Source organism: Gavialis gangeticus, unplaced genomic scaffold, assembly GCF_001723915.1.
Source record: "Gavialis gangeticus isolate Ggan-Ray unplaced genomic scaffold, GavGan_comp1, whole genome shotgun sequence".
Taxonomy (NCBI): Eukaryota; Metazoa; Chordata; order Crocodylia; family Gavialidae; genus Gavialis; species Gavialis gangeticus.
In genome coordinates this window covers 264240287-264262613 of record NW_017729032.1, presented here as the reverse complement: position 1 = coordinate 264262613, position 22327 = coordinate 264240287, and the positions used below count along the sequence as shown (strand labels likewise).

Sequence of the window (22327 nt, the reverse complement as noted above, 5' to 3'; positions counted from 1 at the left end):
GTTTTTTAACTAGGATGGGGTGAGAGACGGTGTCAAAGGCCTTGCTGAAGTCCAGAAAGACTACATCCACCGCGACACCTGCATCCATGGCCTTTGTGACCTGATCGTAAAAGGCAATCAGGTTGGTCTGACATGATCTCCCCCTAATAAATCCATGCTGATTGCCCCTGAGCAATCAAGTGGAGAGCGAGGGGGCAAGAACCTGCCAGGGGATTTCCCTCCACCTTGAGCAGGAGGGAACAAAAGCCTGGCAGGGGCTGCCCACCCCCAGGCACGGAGTGGGGTCCAAAAGGCTGAAAGAGGCTGCACGCCCCAACCCCTCCCCACCTGCCTGAACTAGAGGGCAAAGGACTGCCCAACCCTCCACCAGGCAGACCCCAGCTGGGGTACTGTGTGGGCCAGGGAGGGGGGTTAAACCCTCTTTCCCCGCTTCAGTTCAGTGTCTGGAGCCAAAAGCAGGGATAAGTCTGGCAGGGGTGCCCTCCCCCCAGCAGACCTGGGCTGGGGTCCCATGCGGTCAGGGAGGGGGTTCCCCCCTTCCCAGCATGCTGGCCTGGGCTGGGGTCTGGCCACGCCCCCACCAGCTGGAGTAGGTATGGGGGAAAAAGCCTTGGAGGGCTTTTCTCCCAGCCTCCATCACTTCCTTTTGGCAGTGGCTGGCAGGCCAGGGGCCATGCTCTAGTATCCCCCCCAGCTTCTGGCCTGAGCTACTGCAGGCATGCGGCTGTATTTCCAGAATCAAAAGTGAATGTGTGTTCACTTGCTTCCCTGTTAATCTACACAATTTAGACTAACCTGTACAGATTGAATCAATTCAGCCTCCAGCTTTTTGACTGTCTGTACTTAGCCTTAATGATGCAGAAGGAAGAGTTAGACTTGTATCACATAGATAATGAATTGTGTTCCAATCTATGAGTAATTAGGGAGGGTATAAACACTCCATTACTAATAAATGAGTAGGTAATTTTAAATAGTCATGCCCACATAACTTGCACCAAAATGTTCCAAGTTATTGAAAGACATCTCTAATGTGCTGAAACTAAGTTTTAATACTTTTTAGTAAATCTTGGAATACTCGGGGAAATTCCCAAAGACAGTGAGAAGTTAACTCTATACCAGTATTCAGAAAGATCAAAAAAGATCACCTGGGTAACCGTAGGTCAGTTAAACTGACATCACTTGTGGCCATTATAAGGGATACCAAAAAAGGGGATTCAGCTAATGAAGTATTCTGGGGAGCAGCGAATCAGAAAAATGGTTAGGGATATAGTGGATGAATTCTGAGCTTTACCTTCACTTCAGATATATACTTGATTTCCTTGCCATGTCCCCCATCTCCCCTCTTGCCATACAATAATGCCCATCTGGAACTTTTGCCCTAAACCTCCCAGCTCTCCTCCTTATTCTCCCTTCCATCCTGAAAAAGCAGAAGTGGCTCCTTATGCCCTGCTGTTTCCTCTCCTTCCATCCAGAGAAGGACTGAGTGAGACATTCAGCTACCTGCCTGTCTCAGTCTTTACTCTTGTTGAACAAGAGTGCTGCAGTAGTTGTTCTGTAGTTTTTTTTTCCTGCCCTTTTTTATTTTTTCTTCCTGTTCATAATCTCTGCTTTCTCTGGGGAATTAGGATTTTCAACCCCTATAAACATGCATTACCCAGTAGGCTAAGCAGTCTGTCATAGTAGCAGTGCCATTTTGCATTCAGACTTTTTTGAATAATTGTATATGAATATTTGATTTACTAAGCAAAAACTGCCATCCAAGTCTCTTTTCAGTCACTCTAATTGGAAATGTAGATGGCATGTATAGGCTGATTTGTTCAGTAAATATATTTGATTGGCTGAGTGTGGACTACAGAGAGGAAGTGATAGCAATTCAGATTTTTTTTTTTTTTGTAGAACTGTACATCTGTATTATTACGGGATGGTAGTATTAGAAGGAAGTTGCAGGGGTTTTTTTGGTTTTTGTTGTTTTCTTTCAGGGATCCCAAAGTAAAAAAAATAGCTTCTGCTTTCCAGTTTCTTCTCTTGTATTGTCTTACTCTACTGACATTGGAGAGAGGAGCTTAGAAGTCTTCTGTGGAGTACAATAGCAAGGTGCTACACAAATAAGATTTGTTTCCCTCTTAACTGCAGCTCTCTCTGCAGGTAGGGGTGGAGGATGAACCAACACAAAAACAGAAAACCATAGTGATCTGAATTCTGTGAGTCTCTCTCTCATAAAAGTTTAAAACTTTGAAGAACTTCTTAATTTCTGTTACCTTAGTTATATCACACTTGGAATGTATTTTTCCTCCCTGCCTCTCCTATCCATGCCATTGATCTCTTAACAGCAGATTCCAGTAAGTTTCCCCCAGGTGATTCTTCCATTGTAGGAAGTACTTATAACATTTTTCTTGGCGTGCACAGATGGAGCCCAAGAAGGAAGGGAAGGCATGAAGCAGCTAGAACATCAGAAATGAGCAACTATAGGAGACTTGTGGCATTTTTCCCTACTCCTGCTTAGTCTTCCCATAGTTATCTGCAAATCTAATGTCACTGGAAGATGTCTGTTATCCTTAGTGCCATACGATCCCTCCGCATACATTTGATACTATGCTGCGTGTTGTTGGACCCAGTGGCTTTCCTTATTCCATGTACGTTTCTAACTGGATATATCTTTTGCGTGCTGGTGATAAATCAGGATCTTCTGCAATTCCTTGCTGCCTAATACTGGCTGTGGCAAATAATTATGTCAACAGCTTGAGAAGTATTGTAGAAAGTCTGCCCATGAATTGAGATATAGCGAAGAAAAGCATTGGAGACCAAACTAAGGTAATTTTCAAGATCAGGGTTTTAGACAAATAAAAAAAATTGATTTTTGTTATTCAGTTGTTTATTTTTTCTTCAAAAGGGGACACATCTGAAGGCCAGTCAGTCCTTAGGCAGATAATTTGACTTGTACTGTAGTACCACCTTTTTGTCAGAAGATGGTGCAGCTGGAATATTTAAATGATCAAACTTCTAGTTTAAGCTTTTGTTTTGTTTTGCAATCAGAACTTACTTGAAGTTTGACAACTGTCACATACAATTGTTAAGTCATTTCTAATCAGTGCTGTAAAGTTCTCCAAGTCTTTAGAATTTTTTTGTAAATAATGTAGATTCAGAGGTTTATGGACTTTTTTTAGGCAGAGTACTTTAGGTACGAGGTCGAATTTTCTTCAAAGCTCTGTCATTTCACAAGGGTAATCTTGTTACTCAGACTTTCAAGGTGTTGAATCAGAATTGGTATTTATAAAGCACATTGGGATCTTTGGATGAAGAGCAGTCCATAATTGCAAATGATGCTTGTCCTCCTAGAAACCCTGGCTAAAAGTGTATGCTTTTTCCTGATTTTACTTCTTATTCCTTTTGTTGTATATCCTTTTGACTGAGGTTAAGAAAAGAGGTGTTTTAGAATATGTTTTGTTTTCTTAAAATTTCTACATATTTTAGGGTGCTTCTGTATACATATCATACACTTACAGTGAGTTTTACCTTTTTATCTAGTCAGCCAATTTAATACTTGGGAACGGAATTCTTTGTGCCCCATCTGAATGGAAGAAGCTACTGGTATGATTGACTGTTTTGGGGCAGGTTTATTATAATCAGTATGGGTGTGATCCTGTGAAGACCTCACTCCTTTGGATGTCAATAGGAGTAGAAATACTTCACAGGTTGTCTGCTGAGGCTCATTATTTCAGTTTTGAGAGGACACGTACAGGTACAAACTCCATAAAATTCCCTAATAGGAGGTGCGTTGGGAGCCTCTCCATCAAACAGAAGACTGCAAGTTTAGGCTTTGTTCTAAGTTTTTTGGGGGTTTAGGATGCCAAAAGTTCTGTTCTGAATACTTTGGCACAATTCTTTCATTGCAGTACATTTCATTAAGATTAATGGATAGAAATAGTGGGATGTTAAAATGTATTTCCTCAGGAATGTGTTTCATAACTTTGAAAAGGTCAGGCTGGTACCTTCTCTTGATCATTATGCTGCTTGCAGTGATCAGCCACCCACATCAATACTCAAGATTATTACATTCTCTATTTTTACATAGTTATGACCTCTTCTCTCTTTTCCTAACTTTAGCCGAGATCTTGTCTTTGCAAGAAATAGGTGTAGTTGATTCACCCAGTCATTGGATATTGATATTAAGGGTTTTCTACCCTCAGACCTGTAATGTATGTACTGCAACCTAAATAATTTGTATGGCTCTCAAAAAATGCAAGTTTACATACAATCTATATCTTTTTTTTCCAGCTACAATCTATATTCTTTTTTCTGGATGCTTATCTTGCTGAGGTGATCTGACCTCAGCTGACTTCCTGCCCCTTGGGCAGGGGGCTGGACCTGATGATCTTGTGAGGTCCCTTCCAGTCCTAATGTCTATGAATGTGAGGGCTGTGTATTTCTAATAAGATTTTCATGCACCACTTTGAGACTCTTAAACAGTTATGTAATAATTTTCACTGGTTTTGGTGCCCTTTTGTTATTAGACTATACGAATTGATATTTACTGATCTACTCTATGTAAATATTTACAGCATATGGAACTGAAAATTCTTCCTAAGAGGCAGTAGCCAGGTTTCAGCTGAGTTGATCATTCGGCCTGTTTACCTCCTTCATTTTCATGCATATTTTATTGATGTTTTCCCTGTACATTTATTCTAAATTTAGTTTTGGAGTGAACAGAATAGTTTGACTACCTTTTTGATGGATTATTTCACAAAAATGTTTTTATCTTGGGGAAATGTTAATTATTTAATTAGCATGATTAAAATACCATGTTTACTTTAGAAACTTCTTAATGTCTTTTTTCTGATTAGAACTTCCTCTGTCTTATTATATGGGTGGAAGGATTTTTTTTTTGTAATGTCATTTTAAAATCACAAATAATGGGTTACCACTAGTCATGTCTGGAGATAGGATAGTTTACTTTTAAATGACAGTTTATGCATGTTTCCTAAACCCTTCCCTTACAAGCCTTTACATTCAGCCTGTATTTGTAACATGTCAAACAACTCTATTTTCCTAATCATTTCAAATCAAGCTAGCATGATTAATTTAGTAAGTTTAGGGAAAAAAAAAGTGAATGTTCTCATCCAAAATGTGTGAGACTTAAAAATGAGTATGACTTCTTTTTCCCTTAGTTTAATATTAAAGAAATGTTGTTGTTTTTAATTCTCTACAGATGGAGATCTTATAACGATTTTTGATAGCTCAGATCTTTCCTTTGCAATTCAGTGCAGTAGGATACTTAAACTGACGTTATTTGGTAAGTTCTGGCTAATGTTTTTCATATTACTTGTATATGAAATAATATAAATGATTCACATCTCTTACCCTATCAGGAACTGTTTATGATTATAAAGATGTAATTAATTTAAATATTGTGTTGTCCGCTGAAATTCTTTAAACTTAAGTGTCACTTAAAAACAGCAGTAAGGAAAAGTAACTAAAGGTTTGTCTAATTTAATTGATAGTCCTTCCCTTTTTTCCCCCCTGTGTATTAACTTAGTTCTTTCCTGTTTGTGTGGGTTTTCTGTTCAGCAAAATAACGCAGAAGGATATTTTAAAATAAGAAAATGTGGTTATAAAAGTAAAAGAGGGATAATAAATAGACATAGGACTGTAAAACTACTTTTTACTCCAAGTTGAAGGTATTTCAGGTGTACCATTGTAGGAAGGTTGGGCTAGAAGAGATTTCATAGGGTCATCTAGTCCAGTCTCAGGCCCAACTAAACCATCCCAGTCAAATGTCTGTCTAACCTGCTCTATCCCTGACATTTCCAGGGATGGCGAATCTGCTAGGCAGCCCGTTCCAATGTTTTATCACCTTCATAGAGTTCTTCCTAATCTCCATCCTAAATTTCCTCTTCTGCAGTTTGAGGCCATTGTTCCTAGTTCTGTTCCCTGCAGCTACAGAAAAAGTCTTATCTCCTTCCTCTCTCTAATCATTCTTCAGATACTTAAAGACTATTATCAAATTCTTCCTCAGTCTTCTCTTCTCCAGACTAAGTAATCTTTTAGTCTTTCCTCCTACGTCACGTTTCTCAGACCTGTAGTCCATCTCCCTGCTTGCAATCACCTTTACCTCTTTCTAGGTGCTTCAAAATGCATGATTTGAGGAACTGCTCTATGGTCTTTCAATGTATCGAGGTTATACTGACTGGTTTGTAATTCCCCAAGTCCTCCTCCTTCCCTCTTATAAAGATGGGAACTATATTTTGACCATTCTAGTCTTGGACCTCACCTGACCTCCAGAGAGGATAGCCAGTGGCTCTGAAATTACTTCAACCAATTTCTTCAAATAAAGGGTGCATCTCACCTAGTCCTGCTAACCTGAAAGCATTTAGCTTCTCCAAGTAATCTCTAACTTGTTCTTCCACCCTTCTAGGCTGTTTGTCTTTGCTGCCAACTACACTGGTCATCTGGTAACTGACTTTTATTTGTACAGTTGAAGTTAAGAAGGTGTTAAATACTTCAGGCTGTTCTGCATCACCATAACTAGATTGCATTCTTCATTCTATAAGGGATCAGTGGTTTCTTTGGTCTTTGCCTTAATTTTGATATCCTTGTAGAATCCCTCTTTGTCTCTTGCATCCCTTGCCATTTGCATCTCAAATCATGCTGTGGCCTTCCTAATTTTCTCCCTGTATGTCCATACAATACACTTATACTCTTCCCTAGAACTATCACCAAGTTTCTGCTTTTTATAGGATTCCTTTTGGAGTTTTAGCCCCTTGAAGAGATCACTGGGCTGGCTCAACAGCAATCTTTTGCACTTCCCATTTTCCATCACATCAACATAGCTTGCTCCTGTGTCCTTAATATGGCCTCCTTAAAGTACAGCTGGCTTTCCTAGACTCCTTTTCTTCTCAGACTTCCTTCCCAGGGCATCCTGCCCATCTGTTTCCTGAGTTTGTTGAAGTCTGAAGTTCAGTGTCCTTTATTCTGCTGCTGTCCTTCCTTCAGCCCTGTAGGATCTTGAACTCTATCATTTCTTGGTCACTGTCACTCTTCCTTCGCATTCTCAATCAGTTTTCTGTTTGGGAGCAGGAAGTCAAGAGGACCTTCCTCTTAGTTGGCAGCTCCACCACCTGTACCAAAAAGTTATCCTGAATATAATCTAAGAATTTGCTGGACTACCTGTGCACCGTTTCCCTGCCAGCAAGTATTGTAGTAATTAAACTCCATCATTAGAAGTAAGCCGTGCAACTTGGAAACTTCCTGTAGTTGTTTAAAAAAGACTTAGTCTACTTGCTTTTCTTGGTTTGGTGGTCTGCATAGCAGATGCCCATTGTGATGTCTCTGCTACTCTCCTATCTGATCAGAGCCTTCAAGAGGCCTACTTCACTGTGCCTCAGAACACGTGTACATCTCCTTTATATAGAGGGCAACACCTCATTTTTCCCCCTGCCTGTCCTTCCTGAAGAAGCAAGTGTGTGAACTATCCTACCACATCTCCATAACCCCAATTACATCTTAATTCTGTGATTTGTACTAGGACCTTCAGTTCTTGTTTGTTTTTTCTCCAAGCTTCTTGTATGAGTATTTCAAGTATCTAACTGATTGTTCTACTTGCTCTCTGAGAACATTCCTGCACCTAATGCTATTGCCTCCGCTTGCTAGGTTTTTATAAGTTCCCCATCTCTTTCTTCTGTGCTTTTCTCTCCATCCCCTGGTGAATATAATTGAAAGCCCTCCTTGTTGGTTAGTGAACCTTGACACACAGATACACTGTCTCCTCTTCATCAGATGCAAGCTCTCTGCTCTCAAGGGCTCAGTATTTGAATGCCTATTCAGGCATTCATGCTTTGTACCCATTCTGTTTACAGGCATCACTTAGATTGCTGTAATTAAATGGTTAGGAAAAAAATCTCTATTGTCCTAGTCTACCCTTCTCTATATTTCTATTTCCCAGGAATAGCATCAAGTCTTGGTTGCTATAGAATTCAGGCATGTTTATCTAATAAAGTCTTAACAACCATGAAAACTTAGATTTAACTGCTTTTATCAAAATACACCTTTAAAAATCCAAGTTCTTTTCTCTATTTTATTTGAATTACTAACTGGAAAAAATAATTCTGGGTTGAACTAAGCATTGTGCAGGCAGGTGCCATGCAAACTTTCCATGCAGTTCTGCTACTGTGCAGTAATACGGTGTGCTAATTTGGAGTGTTTTAGATGGACTAAAGGGAGATCATAATCCGTTTACTCATGACCTATTGTACATTTCCTTTTAAACTGTCCACACAGGAAAAAAACTAGTCAACTTAAACATTGTATATTGGGGTTGCTTCTATTTCATACTTGGCATCTAGGAAATTTATTGCATAAGGTTAATCTGTGTATGCACAACCAAACATGTTTTAACTTCTGGTTTTACAGTTAACGGGCAGCCAAGACCTCTAGAATCCAGTCAAGTGAAATATCTTCGTCGAGAGCTGATAGAGCTTCGTAATAAAGTGAATCGCTTGCTGGACTGTTTAGAACCACCTGTTGAACCTGGGCTTTCTACCAGCCTGCCTGAAAATGGTAGGTTGGTCACCTGTTCTCTCAAAACATTGCAGGAATTGATTTGCCTTAAACTTTCTGCACTCCTCTATACAACAAAAACTCAACTCATACCTCCTGTTTCTATTAAGTCTGTAGACGGTTCATCACTTCCTGCTTCAGAAACTTAAATTGCTAATGTTCTTGAGGTAATACTTACAAACTGTTCCTGGTTGAGAGCATTAGATAAATTTGGTGTAAAAAAATTAAGAAACATTGACTGCTTTGTTTCCAACTTTGAAGCTGTAGAGTATTAACTTTTTTAAAGTGCTCTTGAAAATATTAGATCCTCTAAATGCTCCTGTGTGCGAGGTTCATTAGAAGTATGTTTATTTACAGGTATGGGATGGCATTGGAAGGGTAATGATTTTGTCCAAGATCATTCAGTGAATTATTGTTTTGAACTCGGGAATCTAGCTCATAGTCTTTTGCCTGGTTCTTTAGAGACAACACTACTTCCTGATAGCCTAATGATACACTGTTCCTTAGATGTAAAACATGAAACACAAATTGATGTATAAGTAAGTAGTAATAAAGGTGCATTTCCTTCCTGAGCATAATAACCAGCTGGGATGTGGTCAGCCTAGTCTTAAATGTAAACATCTTATTCCAGCCATCTGGAAATTCCTAGAAAAGGATTTGCTCCCAAATAGTTGTGCTGTTAGTTGAAAGCAGAGTGATATGTCTGATAAATACACAAGCTCTCTGTATGTGGTATAGTTTAAATTTGATAAGTACAGTCTTGTCATCCTGGCTGAACTGTCTTTTGGGGTAATAAAATGATGAAAGGCCTGAAAATAATAGGAAATTACTATGCATTTTGTCAATATTATAGTGAAAGAATCTGGAGCTGTTCTCTTGCCAAATTTTGGATTCTCTATACATGTCTTGTGCCTGGACAGTTTAGGCCGGGGTGCTCAAATATGGCCTGTGGGGCTCTCCATGAGGTGGGAAATTTGGTGGCACAAGAGCAGTGTCCATTAATATGCTTGCCTTCTCTCCTTCCCCCCCCCCCCCCCTCTAAATTCCCAACCCCCACATTACCAGTTGCACCCCCCCCCTCCCCCCCCCCCCCCGTCTAAATTCCCAAGCCCCACATTACCAGTTGCAGCCAGCCCATGCCTCCCTCCATGCATCTGGATCAGGGCTGGGCCATACTTCCTTCTCTCCCACCCAAGAGGCCAAGCCATGGCCCCTTTCCCCCTCAGCCTAGCCGCAACCCAGCCCAGACTCGAGAGCCCCCCTCTGCATGTCCTTATGGTGGCAGTCCTGGTGCTGGATCAGGACCACCAGTGGGGTCCAACCCACTCCGGGGTATGGGGGAAAGGTTGAGCACCCCTGGCTTAGGAAATCAGCTTGCTGTTTGTAGTAGGGGATGGATATTCTAGAACTTCATTTTTAAGTAACCTTCTATTCCATGACAATTGAGTTAAGACTGAACACTCGTACTGAACACTACAGTGGTTATAGAAACAGATGAGTCTCCAGCTATTTTTTTACATCAATTTGCAAAAACTGTGCATGCAGAGAATACATTTCCAGTAATCCATTTACATTCATAATAGTGAGAGATTTTTTTACTAACTGCCAGTATTTAATAGCAAGGCAATTGTTTGTCCTATAGATGCTGTGGATGGTAGGGAAGAAAAACCTGCTGCTACTGACTCTGTCAAGCCATCTACTCAAGTCATAGCAGCTAGTATGTCTGCTTTTGATCCATTAAAAAACCAAGATGAAATCAGCAAAAATGTCATGTCAGCTTTTGGGTTGACAGAGGAGCAGGTGTCAGGTAAGAATACATATTTTATTGAAAATAGAGTGAAAATTTTACAATGACAGTTTTAAGAATGTTTCTGTAGCTGAACTTAATGACTTCATATAGCAAATATATATTGCACCATGACTACTTAGTTAGGGAGAGAGCAAAAAAAAGTTTACAGTAGTTCAAACTAAAGTAAAAGGCTTGCTATTGTTTTGATGCTTCTGTATCTGGGTGCAGTTTCACTAAAATTTGAATGCTTGCACCTGTTGTGGTCCCAGTTTGGTTTTTCGTGTTTAAGAGTTCAATCTACAGATTTTACCCTTAACAGTCTACTTGAATATTTTTTTGCAAGACATTTCACTTTCTAGTCTGAATTGAATTTTCATTGTGCACTTTAGTTTATACTGAGCTTCTAGTCAGCTACTTTGTTTTCAGGTTTCCATGCAAGAGCATAAAGCTGCAGTTTCTGGGTTGAAATATTAGACTGGATAGAAACTAAAGATACATTCTCCATTGCTGTCTTACAAAAACACTTCAAGCAATTTAAACCTTAACATTTCCATCTGCTCTAAAATTTATGTAAAAGACTCTGTGACAGGGGCCATCCCAGGGCTGGGTCTCACGTTGGCCAGCCCACCTGTCTAAGTATGGTAGTCTGCCCAGTCTCACCTGTCATGACTTGCTGGTTAAGTAAACTGGTGGAAAATGTGGGAGGCTGCCCATTTTAATGTCTCAATGCAACGGGGTGCTATCCACAGCTCTGTACTGCCTCTACACCATGGCCCATGCCTCACAGATGGCATCCAGAATCTTATTCTATTCCTGGCCTAAAGCTAGACCAACTTTAGTCTGCTGTCAGGCCTCTTGCATATTGCTCTGTTTTGAGCCTCACACATACCACCCCCCTCTCCTTGGGGCCTCTTGCACTTTGCTGGGCCTCTTTCACACTGCACTCTACTGGGCCCCCTTTGCTCTGCCCCATTTCTCTAAGCAGCTCCCACAGGCCATCAGCTTTATCAGTGTCACTCCTTGACTGGCTGACATGCAGCCCTTTTGGGCCTCTCCTGTGGCCCTCATCTGGGCAGTGACCAGCCAGTTTACCAGACATTGGGCTAACTTTGCCCTAGCCCTTTACTGGGTACTTCTACACATACAAACACACTCCTGTGGGGTTGGCCCATGTGCTGCCTTTCTGGCAGTCCTTCAGCCCTACTTAACACACACCCTGGTGCTGCCCTTCAGACCAGCCTTCAGCCCTACTCATCACCTTTCTTATGCACAGTCCTTCGGTTCGTAAAGACGCTTCCTACTCTGTGCGGGCCTACCAAATATCTTACTGCCCTTCTCTGGGGCCACTCTCTTGCCTTGTCCCTTGGGGGTATCTGGGATCTTGCACCCCCCTGGGCTCGGGTGTCTGGAAGTGCCTGACACCACTATCTGCTGCTGGGTCTCCTGGGGTCTTCCACCCTCCATGGCTTAGGTGTCCAGAGACATGCCTGGCTCTAACCAACAATGCTGTGGGGGCTGGGGATATTAAGGCGCCCCTACTTGCCTTTCACTGGGGGAGGCTAGCGGTCCTGGGACTTGAATGACACTACCCTGCCACAAGCAGTCCCTCCAGGCCTCCCTACCCCAGCAGGGTGCAGTTTCAGGTCGTGCCCAGGACCAGGAACCTCCAGCCCTTTTACCTCCAGGATGTTGTGAGTAGCAGCTCAGCCGGGTGATGTTGCTTCCTCAGTTGCAAGCAGCAAACTGCTATCTCTGCGTGCCTTGCATAAGTTTGAAAATGGCCGCCTTAATCAAGCACCTGGCGGCTGCCTGCTACAGCTCTTAAAGCGGCAGGCACCAAAGGTGCACTGCCACAGACCCTTTACACAAAATAGCGTATACACAAAATATCTTAGTTGAGACTTGAGAGAAGATACCATGGAAACATCTTATGGTAACAACAGCTTCAGAGTTAGTACAGCTATCAGTGCAAATGTAAAATAGCACTATAAATGTTACATTTGATAGGTGTTTCAAACATGTCAAAGTGCTATTCCTGTGCACAGTGTCACCGTTCAAACCCCTAACTGAAAAATAAGATCACTTCCAACTATATTATTCATTTGAAATATAGGCACCATAGACGTATTGTCAGTGTATAGAATTTTTTTCCAACGCCACATTTATGTGGTTTCTCTGAACTCAGATGGCTTATCCTCTCCCATTTTCATTTTCAAAGTTGCAATAAAAACTTATTTCTGGCCTTCCTTGCATAAAATGTAATTTCACAAGTAAATATTTTTGCCAAATTTTCTCTAAACCTTATCTTCTTTGAGCTATGTTAGATTCGCCTTTAGAACTGTTATCCACTCCTCAAAATGCTTCATTAGCACTAAAGTCCTCCAGTAAAGAAGTGAAAGGAATTTTCTTAAGAATCCCATACAAAGTAAAAAGAGTAGAAGCACCAACTATGTTCATTTTTGGCTGCCAAAGAACTATGGTGTTTCTTAAAAAGTAGAGTGTGCTGCAATCAACAGATATATTACAACAGTAGCCTTGATGCTGACATCCAGCAGCCCCCTCCCTCCCCCCCTCCACTTCCACGTGGCCTGAATCAGGGCTGGGCCTCCTCTGCCCCCTGTCCCCCATGACTGGATCAGGGCCAGGCCATTTTCCCCCCTCTCACCCTATGCAGCTGAATCAGGGCTGTGCCATGCCCCCCTCCTGTAGGGCCTGCTCAGGGCTTGGCTGCTCTCCACACCTTCTTCCCTTGCCTCCCCCACCCCACCCATGATGCCTTGCATGCTTGATCGTGCCCACCACCAGGCTCTAGCCGAATAGCATCCAGTCCAAAGGGGAAAAAGGTTGGGCCCCACTGTACTTGGCTGTTAGAACAATGCCCTGCAGTTTTAATTTAGTAGTCATACAAAAGTATATTTTGGAAATAGTAGCTGTGTAATCTATCCACATATCTGTTGCACATTATTTGCAAAGCTTTGTTTTATGAACATCCTGTATAACTAAATTGTTCACTTACTCAAATGAGCAGTCTTGCAAATCAGTAGACTAAATATTCCATGGGACAGATTCCTAATAGCATTATAAAATATTAATTTTGAAATACTTTGATAAGTCTTTTAAAAAAAAAAAATGTTAAGGTATTACACCTGAATGGCTGTTACTGCTTTTAAAATTTCCTCTAGCTTCTAAATAGCTTTTCTCAAAAAATTATTAGACACTTGAAGAGAGTGGGAGGATGAAAGCAAATGTTCTTTATAGAGATAGTTAAACAGAATCCTATTTTCAGAGCTTTGTTGATTCAGCTACATGAACAAGGAATGGATACATTTGTTTTGAATCCCTAAAACAAGGGAACAGATTTAAAAAGAAAAATGCATGTATCAATTGATGTATAATGTTTGCATTACAAGTTTAAAATTACAGATGTTTACAGTTTTAGGTCCCATACCCACGGTTGTTTGTACATCTGTAAGCTCTTGAGGTCACTAGAACTGCCCATATGCATATATGTTAGTAGGGTTGAGGCTTCAGGTTCCTTGTCATGGATCAAAACAAACTTTTTTTTTTCTTTTTCAAATGGGTATTCCATACCTTTTTTGCAAATTTAAAAACAAAATTCATGAAGTGCTATTGTGCCCTCTTCTCAGTGTTAAAGAGAAGTGGGAATAATTTTCATGGCAAGTAACTTTTCAAACTAAAACTTCCCATATCCTGGCTGAAAGGGGAAATCTGAAGAATTAAGGCGGGGGGGAGAAATAATACTCTTCTCAGTATTATTTGTCTGCTTACCAGTAAAATAAATTACTTGCTTAGGACACTGGGAAATCACCATAGTAGATACTCTCCAAGTAAGTGTGGAAATTCAAGGGGTTTTTTTTATAATTGTTTTTAAATTGGGTTTAGTATGAGAGGGCATTTTTATATATGCTCTGCTGTGGCTTTGGGCGGCTTTAATTAGAACAGCTCCAAGAGCCGCTGTACTTAAAGCACCCACAGCATCTTGTGTATCAGTGTCCCTGCACTTCAAAATTGTGACATGGCCACTTTCATTAAAGCTCATCATATGAGCTTTAGTTACATTGCCCCCCTCTGCCATTTTGAAGTGTAAGGATGCTGATACATGAGACATGGAGGCTGCTAGAGTACGCTAATTAGCACATTCCAGCAAACTCAATTAATCGAGTCTGTTTCAATGCATTGTAATTACAGTGCGTTGGCCTAGGCTCCTCATGTGTCTGCAGACACCCTTAAATCTTAACCTTTTTCAAATGTAAAGCTATGCAAAGCTGAACAAAGTCCTTTTTTTTCCTAGAAAGAATTTATATTAATTCTGGATTAAATTTATCTTCAGTCTGTGCCCTTTTCCTGTGTAGTCATTTTTTTTTTTTTTTTTCCCCTTGCATTCCCTAGGACCACCCAGTGCCCCAGTCGAAGAACGTTCAGGGACACCAGATAGCATTGCTTCCTCCTCTTCTGCAGCCCATCCACCTGGTGTTCAGCCACAGCAGCCATCCTATGCAGGAACTCAGCCTCAAACTGGTCAAATGGAAGGTGAGCAGCATGCTTTTCCTGTCTTACAATGTGAAAATTGCCATTTTCAGACTCTGGGTAGTTTAGAGGTTTGTCACATTTTTCATTAAAAGATTATATTGTAACTTCAAGTGGTACTCTTAGTACCCCACACAACACGAAATTAGCTAAAGTGATCATCAGAACCCAAAGGTCACAACTGCCCTGCTCTGAATTCTTTTTTAATCTTCTCTGTTAAAACACTAGGTGGTGCAGTAGCTTTGTCTTTTATTTTGAAGTCAGGTCATACTACACATTAAAAAGAAAGGAATATTTTTTTGCAGTATTGTGGTAACTGATAAAGCTAATGCAGATATGACTCAGAGTTTAAAAATTACCAAACTTTGCCATTAATGTGGCTCAGAAGTCCTAACATGTTGTTCTAATCACTGGGTGAAGCAGTAATTGAAGTCCCTTGCGGTTTTGCAACAAATGCAGAAGGATTTCCTGCATTAGTAGGAGTGTTGCCAGCAGACTGAGGGAAGTACAGGCAACCCTAGCCATTCGTGGGGAATATGTTCTCATATCCCCCATGAATGGCAAAATCCGCGAATAAGGCACTGTGTTCATGAACACAGTGCCCCCAGGTGACTGGGGGTTGGTGGGGGCACGGGAGCGTGGCAGTGGGAGCCCAGTGCCAGCAAGTACGGAGCTCCCAAGGAGCTCTGGTAAGTGCTTAAAGTGCATTTAAAATGCAGGTTTGGCATTTGTGAATATTTGAAACTGCAAAAGCCGAACCCATGAATAATGAGGGTTTCCTGTAGTTATTTCCCTCTTCTGCACTAGTGAGACCACATCTGGAGTACTATGTCCAGATTTGGGCCCCCGACTACAGAAAGGATGTGGACAAGCTGGAGAGGGTAGGGGGCTGTGGCGTATGATGTATGAGAGGCTGAAGGAACTGGGCTTATTTAGTCTGCAGAAGAGAAGACGTAAGGAGGGATTTGATAGCGGGCTTAAACTACTTGAAGTGGGCTTCCAAAAAGGATGGAGCTAAACTGTTCTCAGTGGTAACAGATGACAGAACAAGGAGCAATGGTCTCAAGTTGCAGCAAGGGAGGTTTAGGTTGGATATTAGGAAAAACTTTCTCACTAGGAGGGTGGTGAAACACTGGAACAGGTTGCCTAGAGAGGTGGTAAAATCTCCATCCTTGGAGGGTTTTTTAAGGCCTGGCTAAACTAAGCCTTGGCTGGAATGATCTAGTTGGGGATGGTCTTGCTTTGAGCAGGGGGTTGGACTAGATGCCTCCTGAGGTCCCTTCAAACCCTAATTTTCTATGACTCTGTTTAAACTGTTAGCCTGTGCATTTAAAGCGAGCCAATTAAATGCTGCTTGCTGATTTGTATTTACTGTGTCATTTAGAGGATCAAGTAATTGGTTCTTGTTAGTCTGTTCAGCAGTGTGGATCAGCTCAGCTTTTTAATGCTTTCATACTCTGTATAATACTAATATTGCTCTGTCCCAGCAAGATTACTTGGTTTTATACTGTGCTGCCCCTACCCTGGGGTCCTCTGTTCACCCCTATACTCTTGATACCTTCAACATCATCCTGCTTGGTGCTGCCCCCACTGTAACCTACCTCACAATTGTAACCCTGCTGACCCTACTTCCCAGGTACCAGCACAGACCATCACCCACTGCCTCTTCTCCCAGCTTACAGCTGTGTCCAGGCTGCACCACACCTCTCCCTGTACCTTTGGGGTAAATGGCTGTTAGAAGCAGGGGACAGCCAAAGGGATGGAGCAGCAGCACCTGGCCGGGGATGAGAAGGGGCTAAACGGGCTCCAGTGAGTCACAAAGCCCTAGAGAGTTCCCTGCAGGGTGTTGTGCTCCTACTCAGACACCAGGTGGCGCTGCTGTGTTTTGACTGTCCATCCAGCTCATTGTTGCCTCACTTTTTTACAGATGTCTTCAGTTTGTTCATGGTCTGTAGGGACACACGTTTTTTGCTCTATTTTTACAGGCTGTTTGTAAATCTACAGACAATTGGCAATCCTGCCCTTGATTTCTAAATATGCACTTGCCTGAAGTCTCCATTATATTGGATGATACACTTCTGCATTGTCCCTGAGCTGTCAGACAAGCTTGCTGTTCTTTCCAATGGAATTCTCTCCCTGCTGTGGAGAGACCTGTTCTGTTGCATTTTAAAACATAGCTTTTAATTTTTACGTTTCCTTGTCTTAATTTGATATTTTACCTGTGCCAAAGTGATTAGATTTAGAGGCAGAATTTCATTCCTCTTTCTTCCTACTATGTGTATAACAATCTACGGATGAATGCTCAAATAGCTTAGTGTAGCAAACATTAAAGTGGAGAGCATAACCGCATTATCATCTAACTAGCCAGAAGGAAGTTAGGACTGAAATATGTAAGTTAGAACCAACAGGAAGAAGGGTGATTGCGCCCAAAAGCTTGCTAAGAACTTTTTTTCCAACTACTCAGATCACATCTACTCAAAAAGCCTTGCCAAACAACAAGAAAGTCTAATGTAAAATTTGAGACTGATAAGGGCTGAGCACCCATGATATAACTGAAAAGCATCAAGTCATCTGTGGAATGTAATTAATGTAACAAAGTGCAGGCATTTAAGCAAGCTAAAAATTAGACTTTGAATTGGACTAACTAAACATTTTAAGATCAGACGTCTGAGATGCATTGCTTTCAGCCCTGTTCTTTTCTCTGAAAATTGTGGCTGCCTTTTTATAACTGCACTACTAGAAGTGTGACACTTTTTTATATCTTCTCTCTTTTTTTTTTTTTATGAAAGTAAAACAATGCATAAAATGCTTAGAGGTTTTAAATATAATTTAGATTTTGTACCTCTTGGCTCCCAACACTTTTGCTGCAGATGCTTTTGGAAATTTGTGTAGAGGTCTTTCTTTGGCAGCCAGAAAATGTAGCTGTAAAATAAGCATTCTAATTTTTGGCTGCTGACTGCTTTTTTTTAGTATCTCTATGGGAAAGGAGGTCAAATTGACAAAAATAAGGTCTAAGCAGTAAAAGATTGACTGTTGTAATAAATAAGAGGTAAAAGGGTTTTACAGTGCTCTGGAACTTGAATCACTTACTAATGTGAAATGAAAGAAAAATCACTGCAGCATGTTAAAAGCAGAAGAAACTTAAACGCTGCATCAAAGCTGCTGGGTTTTCCCAATAAAAAGACATAGTCATTAAAATACAGACATGGTCTCCCACGGCCCGGGCACCCTGGGCCTGTCCACCCCTCACCTACTGTCAGGGGTGCCAGATGGAATGAATGCATGGGCAGGGTCTCCATGGAGACCAGCCTGGTATCCCTGTGGGCAGGGTGTGCTCAGCTGGGCAGATGGGATGGGGCTGTGGGTGGGCGGGATGCAGCAGCTGGGAACAGGATGGGTAGGGCCAGGGCTGGGATTGCAGGATGGTGCTGGAAGCATGCAGGGAGTGTATCGCAGTTTGGCCCCGGCCTCACCCACTCATCCTGCTCCCAGATGTTGCTCCCTTCCCGCCCATAGGCCCCATTCCATGCACTTGGCCAAGCATGCCCAACCCAGAGGGGTCCGAGGCTGGTCTCTGTGGAGATCCCTTCTGCCTGCTCTGTCTGGTGCCCCCAGCAGTGGATTCAAGGTGGACAGGCCCAGGGCCAGATGAGATAAATTGGCATCTTCTCATGTTTCTCTCTCACCCCCAGTGCTTCCCCATCCCCCCATGTTCCCACTTCAGAGATGCAAATGTTTTTGACATCACAATTTGTGATATGTTAAACCTTTAGTATACGAGTCAATAATGCAGAAGGTAGGGTAGAGGTACACCTTATAGACCAGGAGTGGGCAATTTTTTCAGGCAGAGGGCTGCTTACTGAGTTTTTGGCAAGCCATCGAGGGCCACATGACAGGCAGCCAGGGGAAGAGAACTGTTAATTTTCTAAATGTTTTAGGGGCCTCGCAGGCCAGATACAATGGCCTGGCAGGCCGCATCCAGCCCACGGGCTGCATTTTGCCCACACCTGTTATAGACTAACTTAGGGGTAGCCAACATTTTTTGCCAGAGTGCCAAAAAAACTGCAGCGTCTACCTTGGAAGGTGCCAGAGTGCCAGCATGCCAGAAAAACAAAACCAGGGCATGGGGTACATGGCAGGATACACTGCATATTAATATAGTTAATAATCATAAATATTGTGTGTGGTTTTTTGGGTATTTTTTTTACAGTAAATACTAGGTTTTCTAAAAATTCTAAACCGAGTGACAATAAATAAAACTTCATGTACTACTTTTGTATGGCTTATAACTGTAAAATTTTTCCTGAAGTTGATGCAAACTAAAGGCAGGACAAACAATGTAAACAGGCAAACAACAGAAAATCAGAAAGGATTGAACTATTTGAAGTGAGTATAATTCTGGGTAGGTATTTCCAAGGAGGCAATTGGAGAGCAGAAAAACGGACAAAAAAGCGAGCGATATGAAATGTCTAAATCTAAGAATGCAGAATAGTGAGATCAAAATAAATTCTATATGAACTGTTTTAAGAAAGTTTTTCCTCTCTCTCAAACCGATTCATGTTATTCAGTTTTTTACTGAGTACAAAATAATTTAACAAAGCAAAATAAACTGAGTAATATGCAATGTTAAACTCTCAGTTTGCAAAGCACAGAAATTAGCACTAGCACCAACAGGCTACTGAGCTATCTGCCCCCCAGAGCCATGTGCTTCCCTCATATATACACAGGGGGAGGGTTTTCCAGTGTCTGTGGCAGAGCTGCCCACTTCACAAAGGTTCATAAAAGCTCCCAGTGCCACAGCAGGCGCCAGGGCCAGGGTCAGAAGAACACAGGCAGGGCGCAGTCTGTGTTCTGCTGAGCCTGCCCTCAGTGCCTGTGGCCAAGTTTGGGAAGCTTTGTGAAGTTTTCAGTACCACCACTGACGCAGTCGGTCAGCAGAACACAGACAGCATCCCTGCTTCCCTGCCTGCACTCCCCTGCCCCTGCCCCGGTACCTGCTGAGGTGCTGGGAGCTATGGCTGCTCCAGAGAGCTCAAAGCAGCAACTTTAGAAATACCCACTTTTTTTTTTTTTAAAAGTTTTCTTTGGCACACCGAGGAATGTCGGCATGCTGAGGAATTCCTTGGCATGCCAAGGAAAATGTCTCCACGTGCCACTAATTGGCATGCGTACTAGGGTCGTCTGTTCCTGGACCAACTGAATCAGAGAAACATAATCTTTTTGTGAGCAGGAGCTCACTTCATCGGACAGTGTCTTCAGACTAACACAGCTACCTATCATTCAGCCAATAGTGTAGTAACTGCTGTATCATTAAACAGCATGAGATTTTACTATTAGATGCTTGTAGACCTGATGGAATTGGAATAATGAGTATTACTGATAATTTCACTTACAAAGGCCTGTATAAAATTGTATGGATTTGCTGTTGGCGAGAGCGGAAGAAACTCGCAGCAGATTCATGTAATTTTAAATCTCGACCCAATCTCACCCTTTTCCATAGCTAAGAAGGCACAGTGAGAATTTGCTTCTTTTAAAAAGTATTTTCCTGATATTTATAACAGCAGTGAAAGGACAGCAGCACTTTACTTTCATAATGCAGTTGGCCACAGATGAGCCAGACATTAGGTTTGGCAGCCGTGACTTTGTTTATTCTTTGGATAGTGTTTGTACAGTGGAAGACAGACTTGAAAAGTAGAAGCATCAAGCCTAATGGGGCACACAACAAAAGCAGAATAAGTGCTCAATAACAAATAAAAAGAAATAGACATTTAAAATGTAAAGCTAACCTAAGAAAAACAGTAAAATCTTGAATTTAGGACTTAAAATGGAGCTCCTGAATTTGAGTGTCTACTTTTCTTTTGTAAGGGCGTGTGCTCCTGGGCTTCTTGGCAAACTTTTCTTATAACAAGCCAAGCATGCTTAAGAGATGTCTGGAAAATGAGGTTAGAATGAATAATGTACCACTCTACTTAATATATTAAGCACAGAAAAAAATGTAGACATCCAGTGCAGACAGACGAGGAGTGGACATGTTTGCCTTTCAAGTACTTCTTTTTATACTACAGGTTTTGAAACAGTTATAAAAAGGTATTTTTGGTTTCTTGTTTGTTCTGTTTACACCCTGCAGTGGTATTTACAATTAAGGTAAGTACCTTCTGGGATATTCTCTGAAAAAATGAAAGGGCAACAGTTCTTGAGTGAAGTTCTTCACTCCTTCAGCCTGCAAACAGTATTCCAAAAGCAAACACTACTTTTTGATTTTTCAAACATAATTGAAAGAGACCATGAGCTGGTACTCAAACTAGTGTTAATTGACACAGACAAAGTAACTGCCCTAGCATCCAGGAAGTCTCCAAAGCCCACACTGCTATAAGAAAAAGCTGTGTTAAACAGGATGTTGCAGAAGGTTAAATGAACTTCAATTCCATTTGCTCCTTTTATCAGACAGAAAGGTCTTTCAGTGAGAACATCTTGTAACTAACCCCCAGGTAGAGATATTCTGCCATATGTTTTGTTGATAGGTTTTTAAAGATGTAAGAGGGAATGACCATCTTGTGGGGCATAAATTACTGGTCTGTCCTCCAGCCTTGCTTTTTTAAGGATGTAGGTCATACTTTGAACTTCAGCTAACAACATTTTTAATTCATAGGCCAGATGTATCAGCAATACCAACAGGGTGGTTATCCTGCTCAGCAGCCACAGGCTCAGCCTCCGCAGCAGTATAATATGCAGTATCCAGGTAAGTAGCTGACCGCAATCTCAGATTGTTCTGTATGTATGGAATGAGGTTTTTCTTAGTGCCTAATATTAGCTTCAGTTCTTCTGTACTTGTTTGGCCACCCAATGTGCTGAGCACCTTTAACTTCCATTGACCTTCCACTTCCTTTTAAAAGATGTTGCCCTTAATTCATCACTATGCATGTCCCAGTCATAACTGCATGTGCAATTTATGGAGATTGAGCCTTAGAAGACAGTCGAACTGAAATGCTAATTACAGAACGCTTTGCATGGTCACCTAACAGAATGCATTGCTATAAAGGAAGACAAAATAAATCAGCAATTGAAAGAACCATATATGGGGAAGGGGAAATCTTCTAAAAGCAAGTATTAAATCAGCTTGGGGGATGGAAAATGAAGATTAGTTCTTTCCTGCCTTTAGCAAGTGATTAGAACTTCTCACCTGCCCAGTAAATTGTAGGCAAAGGCCCCAAATCTCTCTACGTTAATCTGACTTACATAGTGAGACTTTTCCATTAGCTTACATTTGGCTTAAACACTGGAATGTTCCTCAGATAACTCTTTGTAGCTAAAATGTAGTCCCTAAAGAAACTGATGTCAGAGGCTGCTTTTGGAGAGTTGTAGGAATCAACTTGAGTGACAGCTCTCTCTCTTTCTTGAGTATCTATCTGACAGCAGAACTTTTAGTGTTTAAGCCAA

The 22327-nt window shown here is 41.5% G+C and overlaps 1 protein-coding gene across 2 annotated transcripts in view; it reads left to right on the top strand.

The window, feature by feature from the left end:
* TFG (TRK-fused gene) overlaps positions 1 to 22327 on the top strand; it is a 44176-nt gene that overhangs the window by 13624 nt on the left and 8225 nt on the right. For both annotated transcript variants that reach the window (XM_019523735.1, XM_019523734.1), the window contains exons 4-8: positions 5207 to 5290; positions 8407 to 8553; positions 10196 to 10360; positions 14753 to 14893; positions 21540 to 21629. In XM_019523735.1, coding sequence (XP_019379280.1) covers positions 5207 to 5290; positions 8407 to 8553; positions 10196 to 10360; positions 14753 to 14893; positions 21540 to 21629 — 627 coding nt within the window. The remainder of the gene's footprint in view (positions 1 to 5206; positions 5291 to 8406; positions 8554 to 10195; positions 10361 to 14752; positions 14894 to 21539; positions 21630 to 22327) is intronic.